The following is a 27,274-nucleotide window of genomic DNA, read 5'->3' on the forward strand; positions in this document are numbered from 1 at the left end:
TCTTTTTCAGGTCCTTCTGAACTTATTACCCTGCTTGGATATGCTGCACTCTTCTGGGCATAGAATTTCATAGCAGGTATCAAAATTACCAAGCCATAAAGCCAGCTTTATCAAACAATAATTTCCTATTAACAAGAACTTTGAGTGTATGACTCATTTTACACAAAACAAGTAGACGACAAATAATGATGGTTAAAATTAATATTTAAATAATTAAAAGAAAACTAGTAAGGATTTCTGATTCCTTTTCTACTTTCTCATACAGCTTAACACCTGGAAACAACTGTATTGGAACCACCTTCCTGAAAGGTGTTAGCTGTTTCCTTTGTCTTAAGCACAAACAGAACTAACGTCACATTTCCAGAGAAGGGTGAGGATGAAATAAGGCGACTACAAATCAGCTTTCAGAAATGGGAAGTCAGTCAACGTTTTCCTCTCTGATAACCCTTTATTTGTGCAGCAACAGGGGAATTACAACACATTTTGGAAAATAATTTCTATTGGACCAACTCCTCACTTCGCTGGAAGTAGTCGGATCCAAGACTTAATTTCAACACAATGTTCGACTTATTGCTTGAAGCTACCGCAGCATAAAACTCGTCTTCGAATGGAAAATTTGACCAACTTCTATGAGGTAAATGAATACGAAAAGTAGGGGTGGGCGGGAGAGGCATACAAGTTTTTTCGGTTTTTGGGGGGAAGAGAGGGCGCATACGAAAAAAGTCCTAAGCAATCAGAACTGTCTCTTAAGATGTAAAAGGATGTTATACCAGAGGGCTCAAAAGCTCCCAGGGTCACGGCTCCCCTAACCGAGGGAACTGGGGTTTCACTGCCACCTGGCATCTGGGGAACCCTGGCCTTGGATAAAAAGAGGGTAACTGGAGTAAAGTCGTGCTTCAGAACGACCCAGTGCCCGGAATCCCCTGCGAGACCCTGTCTTTCCCGGGACTTCCACGGGAACGCCCCCCGACCGCCCCGCGGGGGTCTGAGGAGGAGGCAGGGAGGTCCCGCGCCGGTCCAGGCGCCTCCCGGGTCAGTCGAGGATCAACCACCCGGGGACCCCGGCCGAGGCCGGCGCAGGATAAACTCCCCGACCCCGAACTCCGCCTGCTGCTTCTCGGGGCTGGGCCTCAGCCACCGGTTCCACCGCCCTCCTCACCGCGGCTCCCGCCTACCTCGCGCCTCCCTGCCCGGCGACCTCCCCGCCGCCGGCCGGGCCCCCGCGAGGCTGCGCTTCCCGTAAACTCCCCGCCCCGCGCAGCCCCCTCCTTGCCTCGGCCCCGCCCCCGCGGGACCCTGGGCAGCGCGTGATTGGCCCGGCCGCGCCGTCACTCTCCGGCCGCGTCGCCTCCCTCGTTTCCTACAGCCCCGAGACCGGCAGTGAGATTAGTGCTCGCGGGGCCGCGGCGGAGGGTATCGTGCTGCTCTATTCGCTGCCACTCGCCCGCAGGTCCGCGCGCTCGCCCACCTGAGTCGCGCCGGGGCTGCGGAGCCACGGGCCAGCGTGCTCAGCCCAGCCTAGGAAAGAGGCAGCAGTCTCAGCGCGGAGATGGGGAGCTGGCGAAGTTGACGAGTCCCCCGCCCACGCTGCGCCCCTCCTGCCCAGAGGTGCGCTGCCCCTCCACGAGGTGCTAGCGCGCTGCCCTGCCCCCCGCCTGCGCGGGACAGCCCGCCCCTACCCACGGGACCCGAAAACTTCACCCCAAGTCTGAAGAGTGGGTTGCGAGGGCGGTGCCCGGAGCTGGACAGGAGTCTGCTCAAGGGGAGCGGTCCTGGCGACTCGCCAGGAGTCGGAGGGCGGAGACCCGCTGGAAACTTTATCATCGCCGTAATTACTACGTTTTACTGTTTCTCTCCCCGCAGGGGCTGCAGCCAGCGGTCTGTCGCGCGTGCCTGTGTGCCCGAGGAGCCGCCCCGGGGAGAAGACCCGGCGCGGAGTTGTTCCCCCAGGGGAGATCCGCAGCCCAGCCGAGGGGGTCGGGCGGCCTGGATACGCAAGACCCAGCCCCGCAGCCGCGGACGCCCAGCGGCGGCGAAGTTTGGCTGCTGAGCAGCGCGGCGCTGGGCCACTGGACAGCGGGAGCGATGCCCGTGGGGGGCCTGTTGCCGCTCTTCAGCAGCCCTGCGGGCGGCGGCCTGGGCGGGGGGCTTGGCGGCGGCGGCGGCAGGAAGGTGTCGGGCCCCGCCGCCCTCCGCCTGACGGAGAAGTTCGTGCTGCTGCTGGTATTCAGCGCCTTCATCACGCTCTGCTTCGGGGCGATCTTCTTCCTGCCAGACTCCTCCAAGCTGCTCAGCGGGGTCCTGTTCCACTCCAGCCCCGCTTTGCAGCCGGCCGCCGACCACAAGCCCGGGCCCGGGGCGCGCGCCGAGGACGCGGCCGAGGGGCGAGCCCGGCGCCGCGAGGAGGGGGCACCCGGGGACCCGGAGGCCGCCCTGGAGGACAACTTGGCCAGGATCCGCGAAAACCACGAGCGGGCTCTCAGGGAAGCCAAGGAGACCCTGCAGAAGCTGCCCGAGGAGATCCAAAGAGACATCCTACTGGAGAAGAAGAAGGTGGCCCAGGACCAGCTGCGTGACAAGGCGCCGTTCAGAGGCCTGCCCCCGGTGGACTTTGTGCCTCCCATCGGCGTGGAGAGCCGGGAGCCCGCCGACGCCGCCATCCGCGAGAAAAGGGCAAAGATCAAAGAGGTGAGTGGGCCGCGCCAGAAATGCCTCCCGACGGGCCGTGTTTTTCAGGGAAAAACGTCAAGCCTCTGAAACTCTGAAGACTGCAACAATGCAGTGTATGGGGAGATGGAGGTGTGCTCCCTCCACCAGGTGCTGTGTCAAAAGCTGTTTCGTTTCCTGTTTTCAATATGGTAGTAGATGTGTCCAGTAAGTTCTAAGGTCAAATCTCGTTGCTTTTAACTTGCGTGCTCTTGCTCTGGTGAGCACAAGCCACACGAAGTAGGTATAAATTCATGGGCAGGTAATATACAAACCTCTTTCTCTGGCCGCTACACGGTTAATCATCCCACCAGTAACAGCGACCGCACTGATCAGCCCCCTGGTAAGGACTGGGGACGTGGCTTTAAAGTGAGGCTTCACGCGTGGTAAATGGAGCCGGCATACCCCGGGTTCAGCCATGTGGCCCTTGTCTGCCAGGTGGAATTCTGTGTGTACTTCCAGACTATAAAGGTGAAACTTGAGAACTTCCCATCATCGAGGGATACTATTGTTTACTTTTTTAAAAAATGAAAATATAAAAAGTCTTCTGCCTCTTGTATTTCTAATGCACAGCCAGAAATAAGGTATTCCATGTGATGCAACAGGTTTGCCTCCACAGCAGCACAATGGTGACAAACTTAATCCAGGATAAACATGGACTTTGATACGTCTTTCCTAATTTCCTTCTCGTAATTTTCAGTTAGAACTTGTCACATGTGATTAGGTCAGGACCAGCTTAAAGCTGAAGGGGGCCGTAAAAAGTCCTTTCAGGCTGTCGTTTTCAAGATGAAAATCGAAGGGCCCAGAGCTCCAGAACCCGTTAGTGATGAGTCAGGACTTGAAGCCTGAGGTCCGAACTTCCACCAGTCACCTGTCACCACGTTGTCTGTCGACATGCCTCCTCTCTGAGCTACTTCCCTGTGTGAAACGGTGCCAGCCTGGGTTTTACATAGAAAAGCTGTAGGAACCACATTAAAAGCATGTCATTCCAAATCTTGGTTCCATTTTCTAAAATATGAATGGAGGTAATATTTTTGCCATTTAAAAAATAATATAATCTCTGTGAAAGTAAATATTGTGTTTTCATATTGGGTAGGTAATCAGGAGAGGAAGTCCCTGATCCCATTTTCATAGAGTAAACAGATTTTTTAAGGTGGTTGAGAGGTATTTAGCGTAAGTGGCTGCAGAATGAAGGCAGCCACTTACGCTAGGATTTGTGACTTTGTAATATAAGACCAGGTGAGTTTGGTTAAGCTGTAATTGAGCAAGTTAAAGTGGACTTGGATCCCTTTCAGTTTGATAAGAATGCCTTCATCGCTCCTATGCAGGCAGCTTATTTCCACAGTCCATCGGCATATCTGCTTTTTTGAGACCCCTCCTCAGGGACAGAACCCTCCCATACTTGTGGGAATGGATTCTACTCTCCAAAACAACTCTCTTAGCAGTTTCCTTTCTCCATGAAATCCTGCCTGTGCTACCAAATCAGGAAGGTGGAACAAAGCTCTACCTCTTACCAAATCCTCCCAGACTCTTTAATAATATCCAACCAAAACCATAGGAAATTAACCCCAAATGATCTGTATCTGCATGTGTTTCTGTTAAATTTGAACAGTGTAATTCATACATGTCATGCATCCAAAGCCATACAAGCTGCCAGTTAGCTAGTACAAAGTCACAGTTGTCCAAGGAAAAGATTTTAATACTAAAGATACATAGATGTTAAGCTGTTGGTACTGACCAACAGTGATTACAAGTGCATTCAGAGCAGAACCAGTGAGACAGTAGCAGTCTCAGACTCAGGACAGCATATTAACAGTGTACATATCCATCCCTGGTAGATCCATGTTGTCTGTGTCCCTAAATCACAAGGTCTTAATTAACCATGTAAACGAGATTTATGTAGCCTCTGTCTAACATCTTAGCACCTAGATGTTTTGAAACCGCTCAGTCTTGCATAAACTAGTGGAACTAAATGTGTTCTTTAAAATTCCTTGTTGCTGTGAGAACCCAAAAGAGCCAGCATAATTAGCTTCAGCGTTTAGTCAAAGGCTAATGGGAAGAAATGGATTATGATTTTCCATCAGATTAGTTCAGGCAGATGTATTCCTTTGGAAACCAAAAGGAAAAAAAAATTATGATGCTGTTCTAAAAACTGTGCTGTAAATATTTGGCTTTAGAGAGGCAAGAGTGGTTGCCCATTATAAATAGGGCACTGGACTTTACATATTTGGATTCAGTTTCAGGCACCACTGTGGACTTTTTGTTATAAACAAAATCTTTGCCTTAGTTTTATTCTTTACCGTTCTTGTGTTTTCTTTTTCTTTTCTTTTTTTTTTTTTTTTTTTTTTTTTTTTTTGAGACAGAGCCTTGTTCTGTTGCCCAGGCTGGAGTGCAGTGGCACGATCTCGGCTCACTCCAACCTCTGCCTCCTGGGTTCAAGCGATTCTTCTGCCTCAGCCTCCCAAATAGCTGGGATTACAGGCGTGTGCCACAACACCCAACTAATTTTTATATTTTTAGTAGAGTCTGGATTTCACCAAGTTGGCCAGGCTGGTCACGAACTTGACCTCAAGTTATGGACCCACCTGGCCTCTCAAAGTCCTGGGATTACAGGTGTGAGCCACCATGCCTGATCTGTTCCTGTATTTTCTAATTCTCTTTATACTTAGGTTCTCTATCACACCTGAATGTACTAACACTTATAGTTAAAATTTAGAAAGTGCACTCAAATCTAACATGTTGGAAGCTTGGATTGTAATTTGAGTCAACCTGTTATTTTGTACTTGGTTCAAAGTCAGTCAATACTATTTTTTATATCTACAGCAGAATTATGTTACTAGTACTGCAGTAGATTTTTAGCAACTTTGTGTCTTAGGGGAGATACTCTGTTAATTTCAAATAGGTCATTGTACAGAATGCTTCACAAAAAATGTTAAATGCTTTCCACTACTAATTTGATGGATGGTAAATCTTTGATGTAAAACTTCAAAATAGAATTAAGATCTTCCTTCCTTAACCCCTGTTAAAACTTTGTAAATTAACTCTGGGATTTTGCTGAGATTTAAGATACATACATAGTGTATATTTATTTTCATGAGTTTGATCTTAAAATTGTACTCAGGTTGTCCTTTGCTTTAAAAAGCAGTGTTACAATAATGAAGCACAGAAGTTAAAATAGCAGCATGCAAGTTTTAGAAAAATAGTCCATTTACTTTTTTTTTTTTTTTAAATCAGAAATCGTTTTTAGCTTCCCTTCTCCCCTGCCCTGCAACCTCTCCCACTTACACAATGAGCCTGTGCTGTCCTTTAGGATTTAGAGTCTTAACCCAATTTGGAGGAAGAATTTTTTTTTCGTTTTCTGGAATTAAGGGGGGTCCTGAGTAATAGAGGCTGGGGCTAAAGACTGTCAGATTGTCAGAGGGGACTCCTTTCTTCTCAGGCTGGAATCCTCACCAACCTAAGTGGGGATTGGGAGTATGTGCAGACTGGCAGCCTTAGATTTGTCGTGTAAGGTGACCCTGCACCTGTGGGGTCCTATAGCCTATAATTTATGTTAACTATCGACAGTTTACCCTTTTGGTAAAGATCAGATGTGAGAATAATCTGCCTTGACAGGTTAAAGCAAAACACTTTTATTTTGACACTTAACTTTCTAGTTTATTTATATGGGTAGTTCTGGGGTGGAAAATAATATTTACAAAATAATAAAAGCCATGATTTGGAGACCCGACCCAAGAAGCTTCAACATCCTTAGGTTGCTTGCCTGTGCCACTGTGCTGGACACATTCCCTACTGAACATAGGTCACTGTGGAATTGCTGCACCCAGGGGCCCTTCCCCAGAGCAGGGAGGACATGGGGTGTTTGCGAAGGTTTTTCTCTCCTTAGCAAGTAGATAAGTATTCAACAGTGTAAGTACTGGAGTAGGTGCTGACTGCTAATATACAAAAGCAAAAAAATACATATATACATTAATGGGTAGTTAATTACGTTCAGCTTCATTTTCTGTAAGCTGTTGATAGTTTCTCCGAGAAGAGTATTCTGTCTTCCTCTTAACTAGGATTCATATAAAGGAGCTGCTTATGTATATGGGACTTACAACGTAGTTAAAAGTGTGAAAAGAGGTTTTAAAAAATGTATTTTCAAACAAATGCAGCTATCTACACTTCTTAGATGAGCTAATGAACTATACCATCTTGAAAAATGTATCTTAGTATTACACAAGATGCATTTGTATGAGATCTGAATTGGTTGGAATTCGCTGAAGAACTTACATATTTGAATCAGATTATTTCATAAGCTCTAGTGATGCAAATTTTTTATTGAAGAGAATTTTAAGCATGTGTCCGAAGGTCAGAGGGAAAGAATACCTGCAGATCCGTGTGAGGGGTGAGGGCTAAATACACAGGGTAGATCAGAATTGCGCTGGAACCTGGTTATACCCCCTAACCCAGTCGAGCACCTGTGGTCTTTTAAATGTCTTTCTTTATAATTGTGTGTATGTTGGTCAAAGAAGAGTTTGATTAGTAAAAATAGGAACAGCCATGATGGGCTCCAGAGATACTGTGAAACGAGTGGCAAAACAGCCTGTCCCCCAAGTAGATGAAAATAGTAAACAAGATACCTGTTTGGTGGTTTAGGGAAGAGATTCCCTCTTTGAGGAAATGAGTCTTGACTTTTCCCTCAGTATTCTTAGCCTAGTTCCTTGCTTGATGTTCAGTGATTGAGCTGTATCTTATCCCCACCCACCACCTCTCAATCTGTTAAAAGGCCCTTTACACAAACTCTGCAAATTATGGCATGATAACTTTAAATCTCAGATTTTAAAACTAAATGTATGCTCTAAGTCATAACGTATTGCATCTGAATGAGATCTGAGAGATGGCTCATTCATTTTACAGTAAAGGCAACCAAGACACAAAGATCTTTCTGGAAATCACATCACCAGCTAGTGGCAGAGTTGAGTTGCAGAGGGAAGCCCCAGTCTTCTGTGAGTGTTGCTCACTGTCCCCCACATGGCTTGTCTCCTAAATAAAACTCCAAAGAATTGTATAAATTATCCGTGTTTATTATTTGCAGGCCCTAATAGAGAGTAAAAAAATATACAATTCTGCATTATTATAAATTTGACCTTATACTAGCTTGGTGGTTTTTTCTTTTTTTTTTTTCAGCCAACCATGGATCAAAGTAATTTTTAAGTCAATTGTGGTAATTTTTAAAAATCTTACCAATGGCGTGGTTTAGAAGCCTTCTTCTTTGTAAAGACACCCAGGGAAAGCTTGATAGGACATCTTGTTCTCTTTATAAAGAGCTCTCCAAGAAGCACAGGCATTTGTAATCATTCAGTTAAACAATCTTTATGAAGAAAAGTGGGGAAAAGAAGGAAGGGAGAGCAGAAGAGAGTGAGTTACTGTCTATACAAAGGGTGAAAGGGGAGCACCCAGGGAAGGGACATGTGGTGACTAGAAGTGCTGCTTTAAAATTATAAATGTGTGTGCTCCTCTGATACTGCACCATGGATAACAGAAGAATGGCAGCTAACCTAAAGGATGATTGTTTTAAAAGTAGACATACATGTAAAAATCACATCAATCTATGGGCAATTCTTTCCACCCAAGTAGGTTCTGGTGATTCTCTTTTTGGGTGCACTTACCTGTCTCTGCTCCATCCGTTTGGAGCGATGTCGTGGTTAGAAGGATGGTTCTGGACTCACATAACCTGGGTCTGAATCTGTTCTCTACCATTCTCTAGCTTTGCGACCTTCTGCAAATGATTTAATCTCTCAGAACTTTAGTTTCCTCATTTGTAAAACGAGGTTAATAGTACCCACTTTGTTGGATCCCAAGGCTTAAATGTGATAGTAAAGCACTTAGAATGGTATCAGACATGAAGTGGGCACACAGTAAAAGCTGCTTGTGATTGTTGCTGTTACTGGTCACCACCAAAAGCCATCAAGCCAAGATTGCATTGATCCATATACTGTTTAGTAACTCAGGAAAGTGGATAATGGAGTTTCAAAAGGGCATCAAAAATAGTTAAAATTGAGTTTTAGTGCTTAAAGGGATACATTTCCAGTTCATCAAAAAGACCTTTCCATATAGCTGTAATTTTATTGCGCTACGGTCAACACTGATTTTCTTTGATTTCTGCCAAATTCCAAAAAAACTTAAGTATCTTTAGAATGATATACTTACTGCATATACATCTTCAGCTTCTTCAGAATATGTGTTAAAGAATTAATTTGTCTCTTTCTCACAGTCAAATATGCCTGTTCCTGCAGATACCATCTTTCTCAGAGTAATCACAGTCGAGTTATTTTAATTTCTCTTTTTTCTAATAAAGAATTTTTTTATTTACACAATACAGATCGGGTCTCACTATATTTCCCGAGCTGGTTTCAAACTCCTGAGCTGAATCAGTCCTCCCACCTCGGCCTCCCAAAGTGTTGGGATTACAGGTGTGAGCCACCATGCCTGGCTGAGTTACTCGTCTTTAAGTATTGAAGTTATTCTTCTACATAAAGAGATCAAGTAAAGTGAATTTCAGTCTGTTTCGTCTTGGAGGAATGTTTTTAAGAAGTGAGAATTATTATTTTAGGCTTGGCAAAAATTACGTAATTATGATAAATTCTATAATCAGAGCTCCGTCCATCACCTGATAGTCGAAGTGCGCATAAATCAGTTTTATTTTGTAGCTCAGAGACTTTGGTCTTTCTGAGAGCTTCACATTGAATTTAGATTTATTAGGATCCCAGAGCCACTATTCATTTTACACATGAGAAATAAGGCCAGTGAGCTGTGACTTCCTGAGATGCCCCCAGTGTACAAACAATAGCTGAGAATTGCTTCTCAGGTGTTGAGAAGTACTGAGAACCAGGCCTCACTCCACCTGGGATAATCTTGACTCTAATGAGAACGTGTGCTTTGGTGACTGGCTGACCAGGCCTTCCCTCCTCAGCCCCAAATGACGGGCCAGCTGCCAGAAGCCCCACTGAGACCATCGTAGAGGGAGGTGGGACATCTTTGCTGGGTAGGGGGTTGCCTAAGAAAGCAATACGGGCTAATTCCTTTGCTCCCAGGAATGTGGCAGCAGTGCCCCACCCCCACTGAGTTCTGCTAAAGACGTCTGTGATCATTAGGTACTTGAAAGAAAACAAATGAGATTAAGGCTTAAGAGCATTTAAAAGTCACAGCCCTCATTTCTGTCATGAATACTCTGGTAGTTGCTTTCCGTACTTCAGAGCCGAGCAGTCCTGCATATAATCCAGAACAGAGATAATAAAATTGAAAAGCACACGTATCCTTTGTGTTTACTCGACTTTTGTGACTAGAATGACTCCTTCTTTCTCACGTTTCTCAGTCCACTCATCTCCCTGGCTGTTAAGTTTATCGAAAGCCCAGTCCCTGATTGGCTCTGCTGCTTTCTCATCACTCTTGCTCTACATCCTTCATTCAGGTGACACTCAGAACATATTATATTAACTTCATTTGCATTTTTCATATTTTTATGTGGGTCGCTAATTAGATCATCCTGTCTTGTGTGGGAGTGTTTAGTATGAGCAACTTAGTATGAGAGAGGGCGTGGAGATGAGGGGATAAAAACCTGATGAAGGACACCAAGTTCTGAAAGGGTGGTTTAATAACACAGCATTGCCACCCTCTGAAACAGCCTTTGTTACTGGTGCCTGTTTGTCTGTGCTAGGAGTTTATGAGAAAGGGGGTGAAAGTAATTGGTGTCCGAAGGCCTGTGAATGACTATGGCCAAGATGTGAACTCAGGCCATCCACAGACTACAAGCTATTGCTAGTGTCTCCGTTTCTGCCAAATCCTTCCTCATTAAATGATCTCCTCAAGGTCCCTTCAGAACCCTCAGTTCTTCTAAATGACGGGATGATCTCAGAAATAGTACAGGAGGCCGGGGATCCTAGCCTGTGCTGGGGGTGGCATGTCCAGCTTCCTGAGCTGATGTTTAGGTCGTGATTGTCTGTCCCTAGTTCCTCTTTCACGGGAATACATGCTGGAGCTACGTACTAAAAAGAGAAGTGTGTTTCCTCACTGTATCTCTCTCTATCGGGGCATAAGACAAGAGAACAGACCTGTGGAATAATTAGGGAAGTCAGGGGTATGTACCCCGTCTCAAAATCTGATTCCCAGCTGCCTGAAATTGACCACCAGTGTTTCCTTTTTACTGTTTTTGTTTTGTTTTGTTTTTTTGTTTTTGAGATGGAGTCTTGCTCTGTTGCCAAGACTGGAGTGCAGTGGTGCAATCTTGTCTTGCTGTAACCTCCGCCTCCTAGGTTCAGGCAATTCTCCTGCCTCAGCCTTCTGAGTAGCTGGGATTACAGACACCTGCCACCATGCTTGGCTAATTTTTGTATTTTTAGTAGAGACAAGGTTTCTCCACATTGGCCAGGCTAGTCTAAAACTCCTGATCTCAAGTGATGCATCCACGTTGGCCTCCCAAAGTGCTGGGATTACAGGCGTGAGCCACCGTACCTGTCCATTTATTGATTCTTAAAGGCTTGCTTTAAACGTAGATGAATAAAGTTGCTCAGCAGAGTTATTAATATACTTGTCTTAGCAAGGGATAGAATAGGTTTGTTGAAGCAAGTGTCGTCCATTGTGTTATTTCATTTTATAAACTCATGTCTGCTTGGGAAAGAAAAATTTGAAAGCACACTAGAGTAAGAAAAAAAAAATCCTTCATGGTTTTATCAGTAACTAAGTAGTGTCAATAATGCTCCTTCCTAACCCTAATATTTAAGTTCATTTTTCCCCTATGGTTATAACCACACTATATATACTTTTTTTTCCATTTGCTTTGCAAGTGTCATTTTATGTTAGCATAATATATCCATGTCAAAGCATCATACTTTATTTAACCAGTCCTTTGTACCTGAACATTTAGATTATTTCCACTTTTTTGTTTTTATTTAAAATGCTGAGACATACACCTTTGTCCAGTAAATTTCTGTCTCACTTTTTATTGCGCACACCCTGGTAAGTGGGATTTTCTCTTAAATTCTTAAGAGGGGAAATAAATTGGCCAACAGATAGTACGTTTTGAGGGATAACTTTCCAGAAACCATTTATACTCCCATGTATCATATAGTGAATGAAGTCTATTGATTCTTTGTGAATTTCATAGGTGATGAAGCAGTATATGGCATTTTCAATTTGCTTTTCTTTGATCAACACTTTCTCCTGTGTTGGTCATTTGCATTTCTTCCTTGTGAGTTGTATAGATAGAACAAGGAAATTTTAAAAGGAGGAAGATTGGGAAGATGGCAAAGATGGCACAGCTTGGAGGCCTAAGGAGTGAGATCCACCAGAGGAGATGGATCTGGCAGGGTGGCTGAATGGAACATGGACTCCTGTGGGAGGCCAAGTCCCCAAGGCAAGAGTTAGAATTTTATAAAGCAAAGTTGCAAGAAAAAAAATTTTTCCCCTAGATTGCACACTTAGGATAAAATATCCTTTATTGATAGGAGCTCTTACCAGGCTCTTGGGACAGCCCACATCCCTCAATTACGACCTAGCCAGCTTGAGCAGCGCATCTTCATTGTTAAGTGATAGTTGGGATTTTGCCTCAGATATTTGAGGAAGGTATTGACCTCTCTGGAGATCTGCGGAAGGATCTTTCTCCTTTTGGAGTGAATCAGGATGCTTTTCTAATAGTTGAAGATCAAAAGTAGTACAAATAGAATTTGAGAAGTGATTTTAATGATGCCAGAAAATGGCAAGTCTTACAAAGCTGAATTCTTAAGGAAGAAAATTTAACCAAAAGGAAATCGTGAGATTTCATAGAAATATTTGTTCTTATGTGTGAAGAGGCAGGCTAATCTTTTGTGTGTGAGAGGTCTTCAGTGTTTTAATAGGATAAATATGCATTTTATCAAAGATATTTTTAAAGAAAAGCATGATTTTTTGTGTGTGAAGTTTGTGCTTTTTTTTTCCCACACTAAATCTTTCAAATGTTTTTAGTCATGTTTTTTAAGATAGTGAAGAGCTGCATATTTCAAAATGTATTTATATTCTGACCTTGGTTCATAAAAGTCTGCCAAACGCCAGAACTATTTAAATTTGGCTATAACACTGTGTTAACATGATGAATAATGATTGACATAAATGTACTATTTTTTTTATAAATTGTAGTTAGACGTGATAGTAATTTTAGAATATTTACAACACTATTTTTGGAGACTTTCTTTTAGTCAACTAGCAGTGTTGAATGTTTTATCTAGCCAACTACAGGTTTTCGGCTCATAATTAGAAATGCCTGAGAAGTCCGTATTGTGATTTAAGGAGTTATTAGCCCAAGTCAGCAATTTTATGAGGCATTCTTATTAGGAGGTATAAAATGAACTTTATGTAGTAAAAAACGTATTTTATAATTGGCATGTATCTAATACATTGTATATATTCACTCATATTAAGCACTTTGGTTAGTCTTCATTATTTAATCCTCCTGTGGTTACTTAACATAGAATGTGTAATGAAGAACTCAGTAGCTTTAAAGGGGGGTGGATGAGGAGCATAGAAAATGAAGATGATTTATTAACTACTGTTGAAAGCTGCTTTAGCAGTTAGGGTGAATAAAAATGATGATTTATTAAGTATTCCATCAGTAATAAGATAAAGCCACAGTATAGGGTTGGAAGTACTTCTATTTTCCCTAACTCTCAAGAATACAGAGTTTCTGTGACATTGGCTCTTTGCAGTCATTCGTCCCTTCCAGAGCTATCATATTGAGGGCAGGAGAAAGAGCTTCCCCTATTCATCCATGTGTCCAACAGATCAGTTAGCTCTGGGCCCTGCCCATAATAGGGCCCAGTACATATGTGTTGAATGAATATGCTCTTTGAAATAAACATGCCTGCAGGTGTTACTCACGTTAAGTATGATTCCGTGCTAAGTAATCTGGTATTCCTGAAGTGGTGTCCACTCATCTTTGAAGTCCTTTCTAATGTATATACTCAATGGCTACAAGCCTTTGTCTTTTTGATTTTTTTTTTTTTTGTACAACAGTCAGAAGTCATTTAGAATCAGACCTAGTGAATAAAGAGACTAATGAATGTAGGAAATGCCTTTTCCAGTTTTCAGGTTGTTTTCCAGAATGATTTATAAAATGAAAACTGCATTCATTTTCTTATATGACTGTAAACTGGTGAAAGTGGTGCAAAAAAAAAAAAAAAAAAAAAAAAAAAAAAAAAAAAAACTTTTGACCAAATATAACACTGGTGAAATAAATGTAGATGATTGTGAGATTCCTTTAAAGGCCAACACTCGAATATATAAAGATTCTGTTGTTTTATTGAAAAGTGTTTATATCTGCAGCCATTTTTTTAAGATATGTTATTTTTAAAGTAGGTAGTGTCTTCATTTCTTTATTACCTAGAATACTGGACACTATTTAATAAGGGATGCCGTTTTTCTTGTATTTCAGTTTTATACAGGATATACCTAGAGTTGGTTTTGTTTTGCTTCCATTTTGGCAAAAATTTTTGAGAGATAAAGGTGTCTTAATGAGTAATGCTTACAGTACCACACTAAAATGAAAAGTCATAGGTTAGCTGTTATTTTCCACTAGAGAAATCAGAATTACATAAATATTTTCCTCCCTAAGAAGGTGTGATATTTTGAGAAAGAGAAAGAAGCTTGGTTTTCTATTTCCCAGTTTCATATTGTTTCTCTTGAAAAGTGCTGTCTCATATAAATAATTGCATGGTAGAGGCTCAATGAATTTTATGCATTTGTCAATGGTCCCTTTTCCAGTTTATTCTGCAGATGACTCTTAATCTTCCTAAAATGTCACTTCTCCCATATTGCCCAACTCAGGTTTTAATGGTCCTCCGTTTCCTATAAAGTAATGATTCAGACTTCAACATGCATCAGAATCACCTGCAGGGCATGTTAAACTAGATTGCTGGTGCGGGGCGCAGTGACTCACACCTGTAATCCCAGCACTTTGGGAGGCAGAGGGGAGGATCACTTGAGGCCAGGAACTCGAGACCAGCCTGGCCAACATGGTAAAACCCTGTCTCTACTGAAAATACAAAAACTAGCTGGGTGTGGTGGTGTGAGCCTGTAGTGCCAGCTATTCGGGAGGCTGAGGCCGAAGAATCACTTGAACCCAGGAGGCGAAGGTTGCAGTGAACTGAGATTGTGCCACTGTACTCCAGCATGGGTGACAGAGTGAGACTCTGTCTCAAAAATAATAATGATAAAATTTTAAAAGCCTGGAGTTTGATTCAGTAGGCCTGGATGGGCCCCAGAATTTGCATTGTTAACATGTTGCTAGGTGATACAGATGCTTCTGGTCCAGTGACTTCAGCTAGAAAAACACTGCTCTAGAATGAAGTCACAATGAAGTCACAAATGTTTAACATGGTATCCGTAGTCGTCCATAAATCTGCCTCAGTTTACTTCTTGAGTTGTATCTCTGTTACTTACCAGGAAGGACTCTGTGCTTCCACAAAACTTACATGGTTACTATCTCCAGAACACATGTAGTTTTGGATTTTACCTTGTTTACTTTATGATTCTCAAAAGGAGAGTCTTATCACGTGCTCAAAATTCATGTCCTCATGAAGCCTTCTTTACATGCTCAACCTTTACTGATCCCTCCCTTCTGCAAATTCCCATGTTATTTATTATTTCTGTCTTTGGCCTGTGTGTCACTGATTTCATGTGCACATATGTTATCTTTCAAGTAGATTTCAGACACCGTAAAAGTGGGGACACCTTTTTTATCTCATAGGTCCATGGCCCAGAATTTGACAATAAAAAGCAATTCATCTTGAATGTAACCCAGATTAAGTATATCAACAAAATGTTTTACAAATGTGAGGCAGTATGGCAGAGTAGAAACATTTCTGGCCTCCTTTTCCACACCTTTGAAAGGGAGCTAATAATTCCTCTTTTTCAGAGTTGTTGTAGGAATTAGAATAGAAAATGTATGTGAATCTCTGAGCGCAATGCCTGGCATGTAGCATTCGTTGTTCAATACATAGTATGTACTTACTAGCAGCAAGGAATTGGTGGGAGTAATAAGCTTGGACTTCTGCTAAGGACAGGGGTTGATAAGTAAATTGGATTCAGAAAGTCATTTCCAGGAAAGGAAAGTATGTTTTGGCTGCAGTGTTGCTGTATTGACCAATAGCTTGTATTTTCTATTGTTGCCTCCCTTTTTAGTTGTTGTTGCCAAAATTGTCACTTCCTGTGGCAGGAAAGTAAGCATTATTTTGCCTTGTTAGAATTGTTATTACACAGAAGGGATGCTCATCCTCAGGAAAACCATAGAGAGAGTGTTGAATGGAGTGGTTCCTCATTCATTCATCAGTGTCCAGTTACCTCTGACTTCTGGGCCTGGTGTCACACAACACTCAGATATGTGGGGAAGAAAGAAAGCCAGGGGAAAAAGAAATCTGGAGAAATACCTTCAGGGCATAGAAAGAAATAATTTTTGTGAGCTGAAAAGCTGAAAATATTTCATTCAGAGATAGCTACGTGTGTAAATTTAGCTCAATAATTAGGCATATGGTGCTTTCATTTTAGGATGTATCCACCCTTTGTGATAATATCCGTTGATTATTAGAGCTGCTGCAGCTTTAACTACGTTGCCAGCAGAGATTCCTAGTGCATTTAAGACAAGAATTCAAGAGTGAAATGGAAAACTGAATTAATAATTTGTTCTTGGGTGGTTTTAATCTGCTCCTTATTAACTTTGTAGTTTATGCCTGGAGGATTAGATTTGGAAACAGAACACCAACTAATGTTCTAAAAGTTTATTTCCTTTTATTGGAACATTATACTCTTAAAGATTTTCTGAAGAACATTTTGGCTGTTTTAGTCTTAAATACGAGGTACACTTAAGTTCTTATGATTCAACCTAAAATAATAGAAAGCTTTTAATCTATGATATTAATTTTAACTTTTAAAGTATTTCATGTTAGACTTCAAGGCAGGAATTGTTTAATAAAAACCAACTAATAGAAGGAAAGATATTCTTCATTGGGCACGAGGATATTTGGGTCTCTTTTCCCAAGCTTTTTAAAATCCCCCTAGGTCTATATTTTTCAATCTTAGAATTTTAAATCTGCTTGCTGTTGATGGTAAAGAAAATAGGAAAATTAAAATCAAAGGTTATTTCTGTTTACTTCCTGTACCTTGTCAAATGTTTCTAAAATTGATTGAAAACAAACCATTGTAATTTTATAAATTGAAAAAAGAGTCATATTCTAAGATATAGCCTAGTAGGATAAGCTGAAATAGGAAGTTGTGTTTGGGAGAGTGGGAGATGGTGATGCTGTCCATCTGCTTCTTGCTTAAAGCTTTAACTGCCATCCTATTAGAATAGACCTGAGACTCTGGGAAGTCCGTGTCACTGTTTGCTTCTGTGGTTGTAGTTCTCCACCCACCTGTGATCTGAAGAATTACACCCTAGGTTTTTATAAGGTAAAGGCTCTACAATTTAGACATTTAGAAGGGACTTCTTTGAAAACTAGGAAGAAGTTTGGCAAAGTATAATACCAGGTATTGGTCTGAGTTAACCAGTGGTAGTTTATTTATTAGAAAACTAGTCTGAATTTATGTATTCTTGATAAATACAAGTTTTGACAGAAATTCTCCACTTTTGATGGATGTGGTAATAGAGGTTGAGGATTTTTGAGCCAGATATGCTGCAGGTAATCAGGTGTTAGTTCTAGCTTAATAATTAGCTTAATTTAGTATTAGCTGTCTTTTCCTGTCGTACTTTTTACCCACGCTCTTAATGATCTTCCATCCTTGAGTGTGTTCTGCTGGTGAGATGCGGTGCTAATGGTGCAAAGGCAGACAGCAGGAGAGTTGCAGACTGGTACTATATATTTTACACACGTCAGAAGACTAGTCACCTTAATACTAAGTAATTGACTATGATTGGCAACAGGGAATGAGCAGCCCTCTCGCTTCCTGGAACCTTGAGAGGTGAATTCCATACATTACCGCTGGTGTTCAGAAGGATCACCTTTTTCTGACCTGTGGGCACTCGCTCCTAACCTTTTAGAATTCCTGAGAGAGGAAGCTGTCTAGTTACATGATTAGTTAGCACATTTGTGGACCTTTAGCTTTCAGTAGAGTTGCTCGAAAGCTATCTTAGAAAGTAATGCCTTTGGTTGATTTGAAATCTCATGCATCAGCCGTGTTGCCAGTGTTTTCCAAAACACTGGGGGATTTTTGCAGACAGCACTTTCAGGGGCTGATTTGAAAGTAATAAGCCAAACTGGCAGGGAGGGAAGGTTCTTCCTTCACCTCAGGGTTACTTTACTCTGGAGTGCCCTGTCTTCACAAATCCAGGGGACACACAACACATTAGTAGCCATAAGAGTGTCTGTTGTGTGTTATGCAGCCGAGAGTCTTCCACTGGTATATACCAAGTCCCCAAGTTAGACATTTCTCTTTTAAACAGAATTTTGTCTTCATATTTAAAATAAAAATTATCTTCCTCAGTTGGCTTTTTTTTTTTTCTTTTTTTTGAGACGGAGTTTTGCTCTTGTCGCCCAGGCTGGAGTGCAGTGGCATGATCTCAACAGGTGATCCTCCTACCTTGGCCTCCCAAAGTGCTGGGATTACAGGCAGGAGCCACTATGCCCGACCAGTTGACTTTTAAACCTCAGCTATTAATTTGCAAGTATATTTGGTTTATGAATAACAGCAGCAACAATAACAATGATAATTTTCTCTTTTTCTCTAGGTTTAAAACAGAGGCAACAGTTAAAACTATACTTTTAATAAAAAGTGCGGCTTCTCAGTTGTACTCCATCATGTATTCCCTTTTTCTCCTAATAGAATGTGTTTGTTATTCTTCCTGTTCTGAGAGTGGCTCCTTAATTGATTTTATACCATCAGTTAGTATTATTATATATAATTAAGGCAATCAATAGTGAGATTTTTAACATCTCATCTTGGCATAGATTTTTGTTTCCTTTATCTGCAGTTTTTGTTTGTTGTTTGTTTTTTTATTTGTTTTTTGAGATGGAGTCTTGCTCTGTGGCCCAGGCTGGAGTGCAGTGGTGTGATCTCGGCTCACTGCAAGCTCCGCCTCTCGAGTTTATGCCATTCTCCTGCTTCAGTCTCCCGAGTAGCTGGGACTACAGGCGCCCGCCACTATGCCCAGCTAATTTTTTGTATTTTTAGTAGAGATGGGGTGTCACTGTATTAGCCAGGATGGTCTCAATCTCCTGACCTCATGATCTACCCGCCTCGGCCTCCCAAAGTGCTGGGATTACAGGCGTGAGCCACTGTGCCCAGCTATCTGCAGTTTTAATTCTAGACTGGTGAAAAGTATGCCGGTAACTACAGGATACCATTTGTTGAGTGTTCACTTCCTGTTAGATACTATGCTCACCACTCTATGTACATATTCTCATTGAATTCTCAGAACAAGTATTTGGTTTTTCTCAGAATACTGGTATTTGCCCTTATTCTCCTCATTTTATACATAGGAAATTGAGGCCAGGAAGGGGCAAATTGCCCAGGGTCGAGCAGCTCCTTCGAGGTTGGAACCCAGGTCTGTCTGGTCCCTGCCCCCACCCTCTTCTTGTGCACTCATTTCTGCTGGGTTCCCCACACCCCCTGGTGCCTTGGCAGTCTCAGATCTTACCCACCTTGAATAAAGAATCAGGACTCCTGTTGCAGTCACTCCTCTACCTGAGAAGGAAGTAAAGGGAAATGAGGTGAGGGCTGGCACGATTTCTACCCCCGCTTGTGGCAGACAACATGCTTTAATTCTGAAAGCAGCACCAATGCTCAGTTTGTTTGGAAAAGCCTCTCAAGAGTAATATTGTACTCAACTTAAGCACTGTGTTTACTAGTATGTGTTCATGTATGTATATATCACCTTGATGAGATTATATATATATATATATGCATAATATGTACATGATTATGTGTGTGTATATAATTATCTAAAATAATGTCTTAAGCATTAATGAAAGTTATTGGGGGTTCTGGAAAGTTGTTTAAATCAAGAGAAAGATAATAGTCACTGGAAGAAACAAATCTAAATTTGCTTCCTTTTTTCTCCCTCATCTTGTGGCAACTATGACTCCTAAAGTTTAGGATACATAATGTTACAATTATTTAATGTTTAAGCAAGATATTCTATAAAGTATGACCACATTAACAAAAATGCAGTTTGAATTTTAAATTCACAGTGAGCGTATATCACCAAAAAGAATTCTATGAGTCCAAATAATACATTATTACTGACTTGACACTGAAGTTTTTATATAGAAGTGACAACAAAGTCTCTGTTTAATTGATCCTAAGAGATCCGGACAGTATAACTCTTTCTGCAAATGGGGAAACACAGTGTCCATTCAAACCCGAATAGGTTTTTTTTTTAATTTTAATATTATATTCCTTTAATAAATCAGATTAAGAATCATTTCCAACAACTCTCCCACAAATATTTAGAAGTGTCACCCTGTGCAAGGCACTGGAGAGATGACAGTAAACAAGACCAGTATCACCACTGCCCACATGGAACCCAAAGGGATAGAGAGTAAGGAGGCCCTGGGACAAGTACCCTGGGAGGAGCCTAGAGGTACTATGGGAGCCTGGGATAGAACATAACTCTGGCAGATTGAGGGGTTCAGGAACACTTTCTAAATGAAGTAAAGTATTAGACCTGAGGATGAGTAGGAATTAGCCAGTTGCAGGCAAGATGAAGAGGGCTGCAGGATAGGAATGGATTATATGAAGGTCCCCAGGGCAGCCAAAGGACTGAGCCAGAGTAGTAGTGCTGAGAAGAGGAAGTGGGCCACAGAAATGAAGCAGAGAAGGGGTCTGACCAGATGTTTAGACTTTATCCTGAGATCATCAGGAACCATGGGAGGGTTTTAAGTTGCAGAAATAATATCAATTCCGCATTTTTGGATAAGACTAGAGTCTAGGACATGTGTTAGAAGGCTCGGCAGTGATCCAGATGAGAGGTGAGGATGACCTAAATGCATAAAGGGGTAGTGAAGATAAAGAAAGTGAACAGATCCTTGAGATACTTAAAAACGGAATTTATAGAACTTTGTGAGCACTTAAAAATGGAGAGTGAGAGAGGAAATGGAGATAAAGAGGTTCTTGGGTTCCTGATTGGGTCACGGGTTTTCTCATGGTTGGAATCGTCAGGAAAAAGAGAGGAGTGGAGAGGGATAATGGATGTGGTTTAGGATATGTGGCATTGGAGGAGAAAGATGTCCAAGTGGAGGTCTCTTGTGAGCAGTTAGATGTATACAATAAGCACTGCAAAGAGAGGTCTAGGCTAGAGATGCCCATCTTGAGGCCATAAAACTATGGAAATAAATAAGATCCCTTAGGGATGATGTGTCCTGTAAAAAGAGTCAAGGGCCTAGAAGCCCAAGGAACATCAACATTTACAGGATGTGCAGAGTAAGCAGCGACAGAGAAAGAGCAATCAGAGAGATGCAGAAAGAAAACTGGCAGAGTGTGGCACTCAAGCATTTTTAGATATTCAGTATTTGAAGGAGTGAGTCTCAGCAGTCTCAAACGCTGCTGAGAGTCAAGAACTAAGAATTGTTCTGTGGATTTGGTAAGAAGCGGGTAGAAGATGACCCTTACTGGGGCCAATTCAGTGCAGTATTCAGGGTGGTACCTGTATTGGAAGGGCACAGTATTGGTGGAGCTAAGGGAGGGCACAGACAGTTCTTTCAAGAAGGTCACTGTGAATGAGGCCAGAGAGTAGGTAGCTGCAGGATGACAGGGGGCAATGAGAAGGCTGAGTAAAGAAACAGAATACTTGCTGGGCACTGCTGAGCATGCAGTCACAGCCGGCAGCTGGCCCCCTCTACTCACTAGTTTGATTTTTCCTTAGTGGGATTCAACCACTCTGCCATATTTGGACAAGGCAGACAAGTAGATTGACCTATCAAGGAAGACACAAGTTCCCAAGTACTTTTTTGAGAATCTGATACAAGAGATCATTTGTTAGTAAGAATGTAAATCCACTCAATTTGGGATCGGTGGGTGGAGGGGATATTTATTACAAAAAGGGATCTCTCATGGATTTAGGTGAAGACCTCACAGAGCCTGGAATTACAAATGTGAAGGTCCCGGGAACCAAGACCGCTATTCCTCATTTCTTATTCTGGGATAGCTAGTCTTTTATCTTCAGTCATAGCTGCTTTATTCTTTCCTCCAGTCATAGCTGCTTTATTCTTTCCTCCAGTCATACCTGCTTTATTCTTTCCTCCAGTCATACCTGCTTTATTCTTTCCTCCAGTCATACCTGCTTTATTCTTTCCTCTGCAGACAGGCTGTCTTATGAATCAGTCCTCAAGTTTACATGGCCAATAAGTTTAAACACTAATAGACTTTATAATAAGCACCTCAGAGGCTCAATTCCAAATTCCCAGAGTGGAGAATCTGACCCAGCTTTAGTTAAGTGTCTAATCGTCTATGGCCAGGGGGTGGAGTATTGATTTTTAGTGCAAATGTAGGCATGGCAGAGAGCCTCCTAAGTGACAGGAAGGAGAGGATTGCCTGGCTGCACAGAGGTTTTCTGGCATCTCTGCTGCATCCAGACATCTGCTTTGCTGTGTTTACCTTATTGGAGATTTCTCTGTTGTGGGCCTACTTGTCAGAGGCAAGTTGTCCAGGGTTCTGCTATATATTCATTATGGAAGGTTTTACCTTATTGAAATGACAGTTCCACAGCTTTAGCATTTTATGTTGTTCCATTAACTGTGATACAAACATGCCTGCAAAATATCAGTTCATGAACAAAACTTACTTTCCCTGAGATAGTAACCGTTTCACAGCCTCTCACATTGCTGCTTCATTATGCGATGAAGTGTGAACCCTTTAATGGTGACCAGTTAAAACGCATACCTGCACACATCAAATCCAGAATTTGATTCCAAATTTACAAAATAATCAAGTCTCCTTTTGAAATCCTACCTATCAAGACCCAATTTAAATCTTCTTCATTCCATAAATTCTTGCCTGTTCTTATCCCCTGAATAGCAGAAAATTATTTTTCTCTGTTTTTATGGCTCACTTTGTTTTAACCTACTTACTATCTTAGTGTTAAAGGCAGCACACACGAAGGCACTGAGATGAAAGAGCTTGTAGCTTTGCCACTTATTAACAATCCAACCCTGTGAAGGTATACAATGCATTTGAGCTTTATCTCTTATCTGTGAGAGTGATGATGATGCCTACCTTTCCTGGATGTGAGGAGCCAGCAGGTGAACGGATGCAAAACTACTTGCATGCTAGGAAACCTATGCAGATACTGATGACTTAAGGAAATAGTTTTGGGGTTTGAAGACCAGGTTTCTGAATCCCTCTCTGCCACTTGGTAATTCATGGTATGGCAGTGGGTGACTTACTGTTCTTCCTTGGGCATGTTGTGTGGTGTGTTTTCTTTCATTCCTGTGACAAACCATCACAAACAGAGTGACTTAAAACAATCCGAATTAATATCTTACCGTTCTGTAGGTCAGAGTCAGAGTGGGCTTGTTTGGTTTCTCTGCACTGAGTCTCATAAGGCCAAAAATGAGCTGTCAGCTGGCCCAGGCTCTTATCTGGCTCAGGGGAGAATCTGTTTTACAAGCTCATTCAGGTTGTTGGCAAAATTCGGTTCCTTGCCAACTGTGGGACTAAGGTCCCCATTTCCTTGCTGTCAGCCAGGGGACTCTCAGTTTCTGAAGGCCAACTGCTTTCTTCATCACTTTGCTCCCTCCTTTTTCTTTTCATTCATTCATTCATTTAGACAAATAAAAATTGTATATATTTATGGTGTACACATTTTGAAATATGTATCCATTGTGGAATGGCTAAATTCAGCTAATCACCATATCTGTTACCTCGCATTCTTACCATTTCTTTTGGCGGGAGCACTTAAAATGTACTTTCTTAGCAGTTTTCAAGTGTACAATACAGTGTTCTTAGCTATAGTCACCATGTTGTACTACCATCTTAAAAATATGGAATGTAGCCCAGCCAACATGGCGAAACCCCATCTCTATTAAAAATTACAAAAACTAGCCAGACATGGTGGTGCACACCTGTCATCCAGCTCCTTGGGAGGCTGAGGCAGGAGAATCACCTGAACCTGGGAGGCGGAGATTGCAGTGAGCCAAGATCGAGCCACTGCACTCCAGCCTGAGCGACAGAGCAAGACCCTGTCTCAAAAAGGAAAAAAAAAATACGAAGTGCTTCATAAATTTGCACATGATCCTTGCAGAGGGGCCATGCTCATCTTCTCTGTGTTGTTCCAGTGTTCATACAAGTTGCCAAAGCAAGAACTGAACACTCCCTCCTTTTTCAAACCAGCAACATCACATGGAGTCCTCTTCAGCTGGGTCTCTGACTTTGCTGTGATTTATGTTCAACAAACATAAACTGTTACCCAAGAGATATTTTGTGCCTCAGGTTGCTGGTAGGAGTAATGCAAATCAAAAGAAGCTCGGTTGGTAGTTGTACAGTAGTTCCTTTGTATAGCAACTTTTAGTACATGCAAATAAACAGAGAAGGCAAGCAAACATGCCAGATCCACATGTAAGGAGTACTGATAAATAGGAAGAATATTCCATTTTTTGCTTAGGACGTTTGTTGAAGCCTTTGACAAGCTATCTTACTTCCATTCCATTATTGTTCGTATTCTAGGCTCAATAGGGGTGCTTAAAGTACCCAGTGTTGTAAGACTACTGAAAATTCACACACCCCCACCCCCGGAGACAGAGTCTTGCTCTGTCACCCAGGTTGGAGTGCAGTGGTGCAATCTCAACTCACTGTAACCGCCTCCTGGATTCAAGTGATTCTCCTGCCTCCGCCTCCTGAGTAGCTGCGATTACAGGTACATGCCACCACACCTGGCTAATTTTTGTATTTTTACTAGAGACGGGGCTTCACCGTGTTAGCCAGGCTGGTCTCAAACATCTGACCTCAAGTGATCCGCCCACCTCGGCCTCCCAAAGTGCTGGGATTACAGCTGTGAGCCACCATGTCTGGCCAGACGACTGAAAATCTTGAATGAAAAATAATTCTAATTTTTGTTTATTCACCCTGCATCTTAGCAGGTATAGTGTAAAAGTTAGGAGCAAAAACTCTAGAGCCAAACTCCCTGATTTTGATTTCTCTCTCTTTCATGTGTCCAGTGACCTTGGGCAAGTTACTTAACCTCCCTGTACTTCAGTTTTGTCACCTGTTAAATGAAGGTAAATATAGGCCTAACTTTGTGGAGTTATTATTGAGGATTAAATTAAATGTGTTGATATATGTAAAGTGTCTGGAATTGTAACTAGTACATAGTGCTGTGTGAGTCCTGGGATTATTATTCTAATTGAACAATGTGCTTTAACCATTGGTTCTCAACTAAGGCTGTTTTGCTCCCCAGGGTACATTTGCCAGTGTCTGGAGATAAGGGTTTTCACATCTGACAGGGTGAAATACAGACATCTAGTGTGTACAGGCCAGGGATACCACTCTGAGTCCAAAAATGCACAGGGCTGCCCTCCCAACCCCCAAACACAGAGTTATCCATCCCGAATGTCAGTAGTGTCAAGATTAAAAGCCCCTGTTGGGGCTTTTATGTTTTTAGTAACAACTTCATTTACAAATAAAATATTCATGTATCATGAGTGACTTTTAACAGTGAGGAAATTCATGACTGACAGCCATAGGGCTGGCTCTGAGTTCTACAGTAAAGTGAAAAGTAGAAAATAATTGTTCTGGTGATTATAAAAACAGGTATCACAGGAAAAGAGTGTGCTTAACTTCTAGAATATATAATTAAGGGTAAGAAATACTCTGGTCTTGTGAACCATTGAATGGGAGTTCTCATTTTCTAATTTTCCAGTGAGGTTCTTCTGGAGATGATAAGGAATGAAATTACAGGTGACCCTTGAACAATGCAGGGATTGGGGCACCAACCGCTCATGCAGTTGAAAACCTGCGTATGACTTTCAGTTTCCCCCCCAAAACTTAACTACCAATAGCCTACTGCTGACTGGAAGCCTTACTCACTAAACATAAACAGTCAGTTAACATGTATTTTGTATGTTATGTGTATGATATACTGTATTGTTATGACAAAGTAAGCTATAGAAAAGAAAATGTTATTTTGAAAAACATGAGAAAATATATTTATTCATCAGGTGGAAGCGAGTCATCATAAAGGTCTTCATTCCTTGTTGTCTTCGTGTTGAGTAGGCTGAGAAGGAGGAAGAGAGGTGTTCCTGCTGCCTCAGGCAGACGTGGAAGAAAATCCAAGTGTAAGCAGACTCCCAAGTTCAAACCCATGTTGTTCAAGGGTCAGCTGTACTTGGATTTGGAAACTTGCTGTTACTGTGTATGTTAGAATACAGTGAGAGTTAAGATAAATATGCATTACAGTTGCTTATGTGGAATTTACCTATATTGTAGTAGTGGTAAATTTTGCAAGGCCCCAAATGTTTTTGCCACTGTTATTTTTATTTCTGAATATGATACAAGGCTTACGTGTTTGCTCTCTTCACTCCTTCTCATCCCCTAGGAATATTGAATAATTTAGAATTTAGGGTATTCTTCAACTACTTATTTCTCCACCACCTCTCCTATCAATTTCAGCTATTTGATTTGTCTGTACAAGATTCTGTAGGACTATCTGAGACTCTATTCATTTTCGTGGTTACAGAATTTGTCCTTTTGATGATAGGTCACTTAATCACCAACACTTGCATGACCACAGAGTGCAGAAGCTGATTAGACTGACATCCTGGATCATGTAGGAAAGAACCTGGGCACATTCCCATACCTTCCACTCTGTTAACCTACTTGGAGAAACTGAGAATCACAAGACACAAACAAAAATAGCCTGCAGTTCATCATTAAGATTAAGCAGAATACTGACATGTTAGGCATCAACTAAGTGCTAAAAATACTTGATCATTGATTACATGATACAATTGCTAAGTATTGGTAAAAATATATGAGATTGTGATCATATTAGAAATACATTTCTCTCATGGTATTTAACAAATTTGTGGCTTACATCATTATGACAAAAGGAAGGTGTTAATTGCAGCGAGGATGGTAACCACTCTATCCTTTTTGGATCATTGTATTACAACTTTGAATCTATAGGCATAAAGAGAAACACCCTGACTCCTTATTTAAAAGGAAGAAACAAAACCTTTTTGATTCAGATCATATCTGCCATATTTTTAAATTAGGGCTAGAACCTGGGAAAAGCAGTTTACAGCAGAACTACATTTTATAATGCGATCTTTTGTTCAGTTTGACTAGTTTGTTTTTCTGACACTCTCTAAAGTGGTGTAACAGTGATAACTACTTCTTCACAGATTTTGTGATTGAGAGAGATGAGCCTTAAATATAATTGGCATCTTTCAAGGGTTTGGGCAAAGTCCAGCCAGTGTCCTGTGATGTCAGGGTATTAGAACAGAGAACCTCTTCTGTCAGCCACCACCTTGCTGTGGGCTCAGTTGCCTGCTTGAGCACCACATCAAAGACCCAGCTACATAGCAGTTGAAAACTAGTTAAAGCCTTCCTTCTACTTTGAAATGATTGTTAC

General features: G+C 41.7%; 1 protein-coding gene and 1 non-coding gene across 3 annotated transcripts in view; one reads left to right on the forward strand and one right to left on the reverse strand.

Annotated features, from left to right (window-relative positions):
* Positions 1-356: 356 nt before the first annotated feature.
* Positions 357-27,274, forward strand: part of MAN1A1 (mannosidase alpha class 1A member 1) — a 177,336-nt gene continuing 150,418 nt past the window's right edge. Inside the window, exons 1-2 of one of the 2 annotated variants that reach the window (XM_050788747.1) lie at positions 357-634; positions 1,864-2,688. In XM_050788747.1, the coding sequence (XP_050644704.1) occupies positions 608-634; positions 1,864-2,688 (852 nt within the window). In that variant the 5' untranslated portion in view covers positions 357-607. Of the gene's footprint in view, positions 635-1,366; positions 1,609-1,863; positions 2,689-27,274 lie in introns of those variants that run through there. The other variant, XM_050788748.1, reaches the window with a different exon arrangement.
* Positions 23,905-24,006, reverse strand: LOC126954007 (U6 spliceosomal RNA). The gene has a single exon (XR_007725471.1). It is a non-coding gene; the product is annotated as a U6 spliceosomal RNA (small nuclear RNA).

The sequence above is a fragment of the Macaca thibetana genome, chromosome 4 (assembly GCF_024542745.1).
Source record: "Macaca thibetana thibetana isolate TM-01 chromosome 4, ASM2454274v1, whole genome shotgun sequence".
Classification (NCBI taxonomy): Eukaryota; Metazoa; Chordata; class Mammalia; order Primates; family Cercopithecidae; genus Macaca; species Macaca thibetana.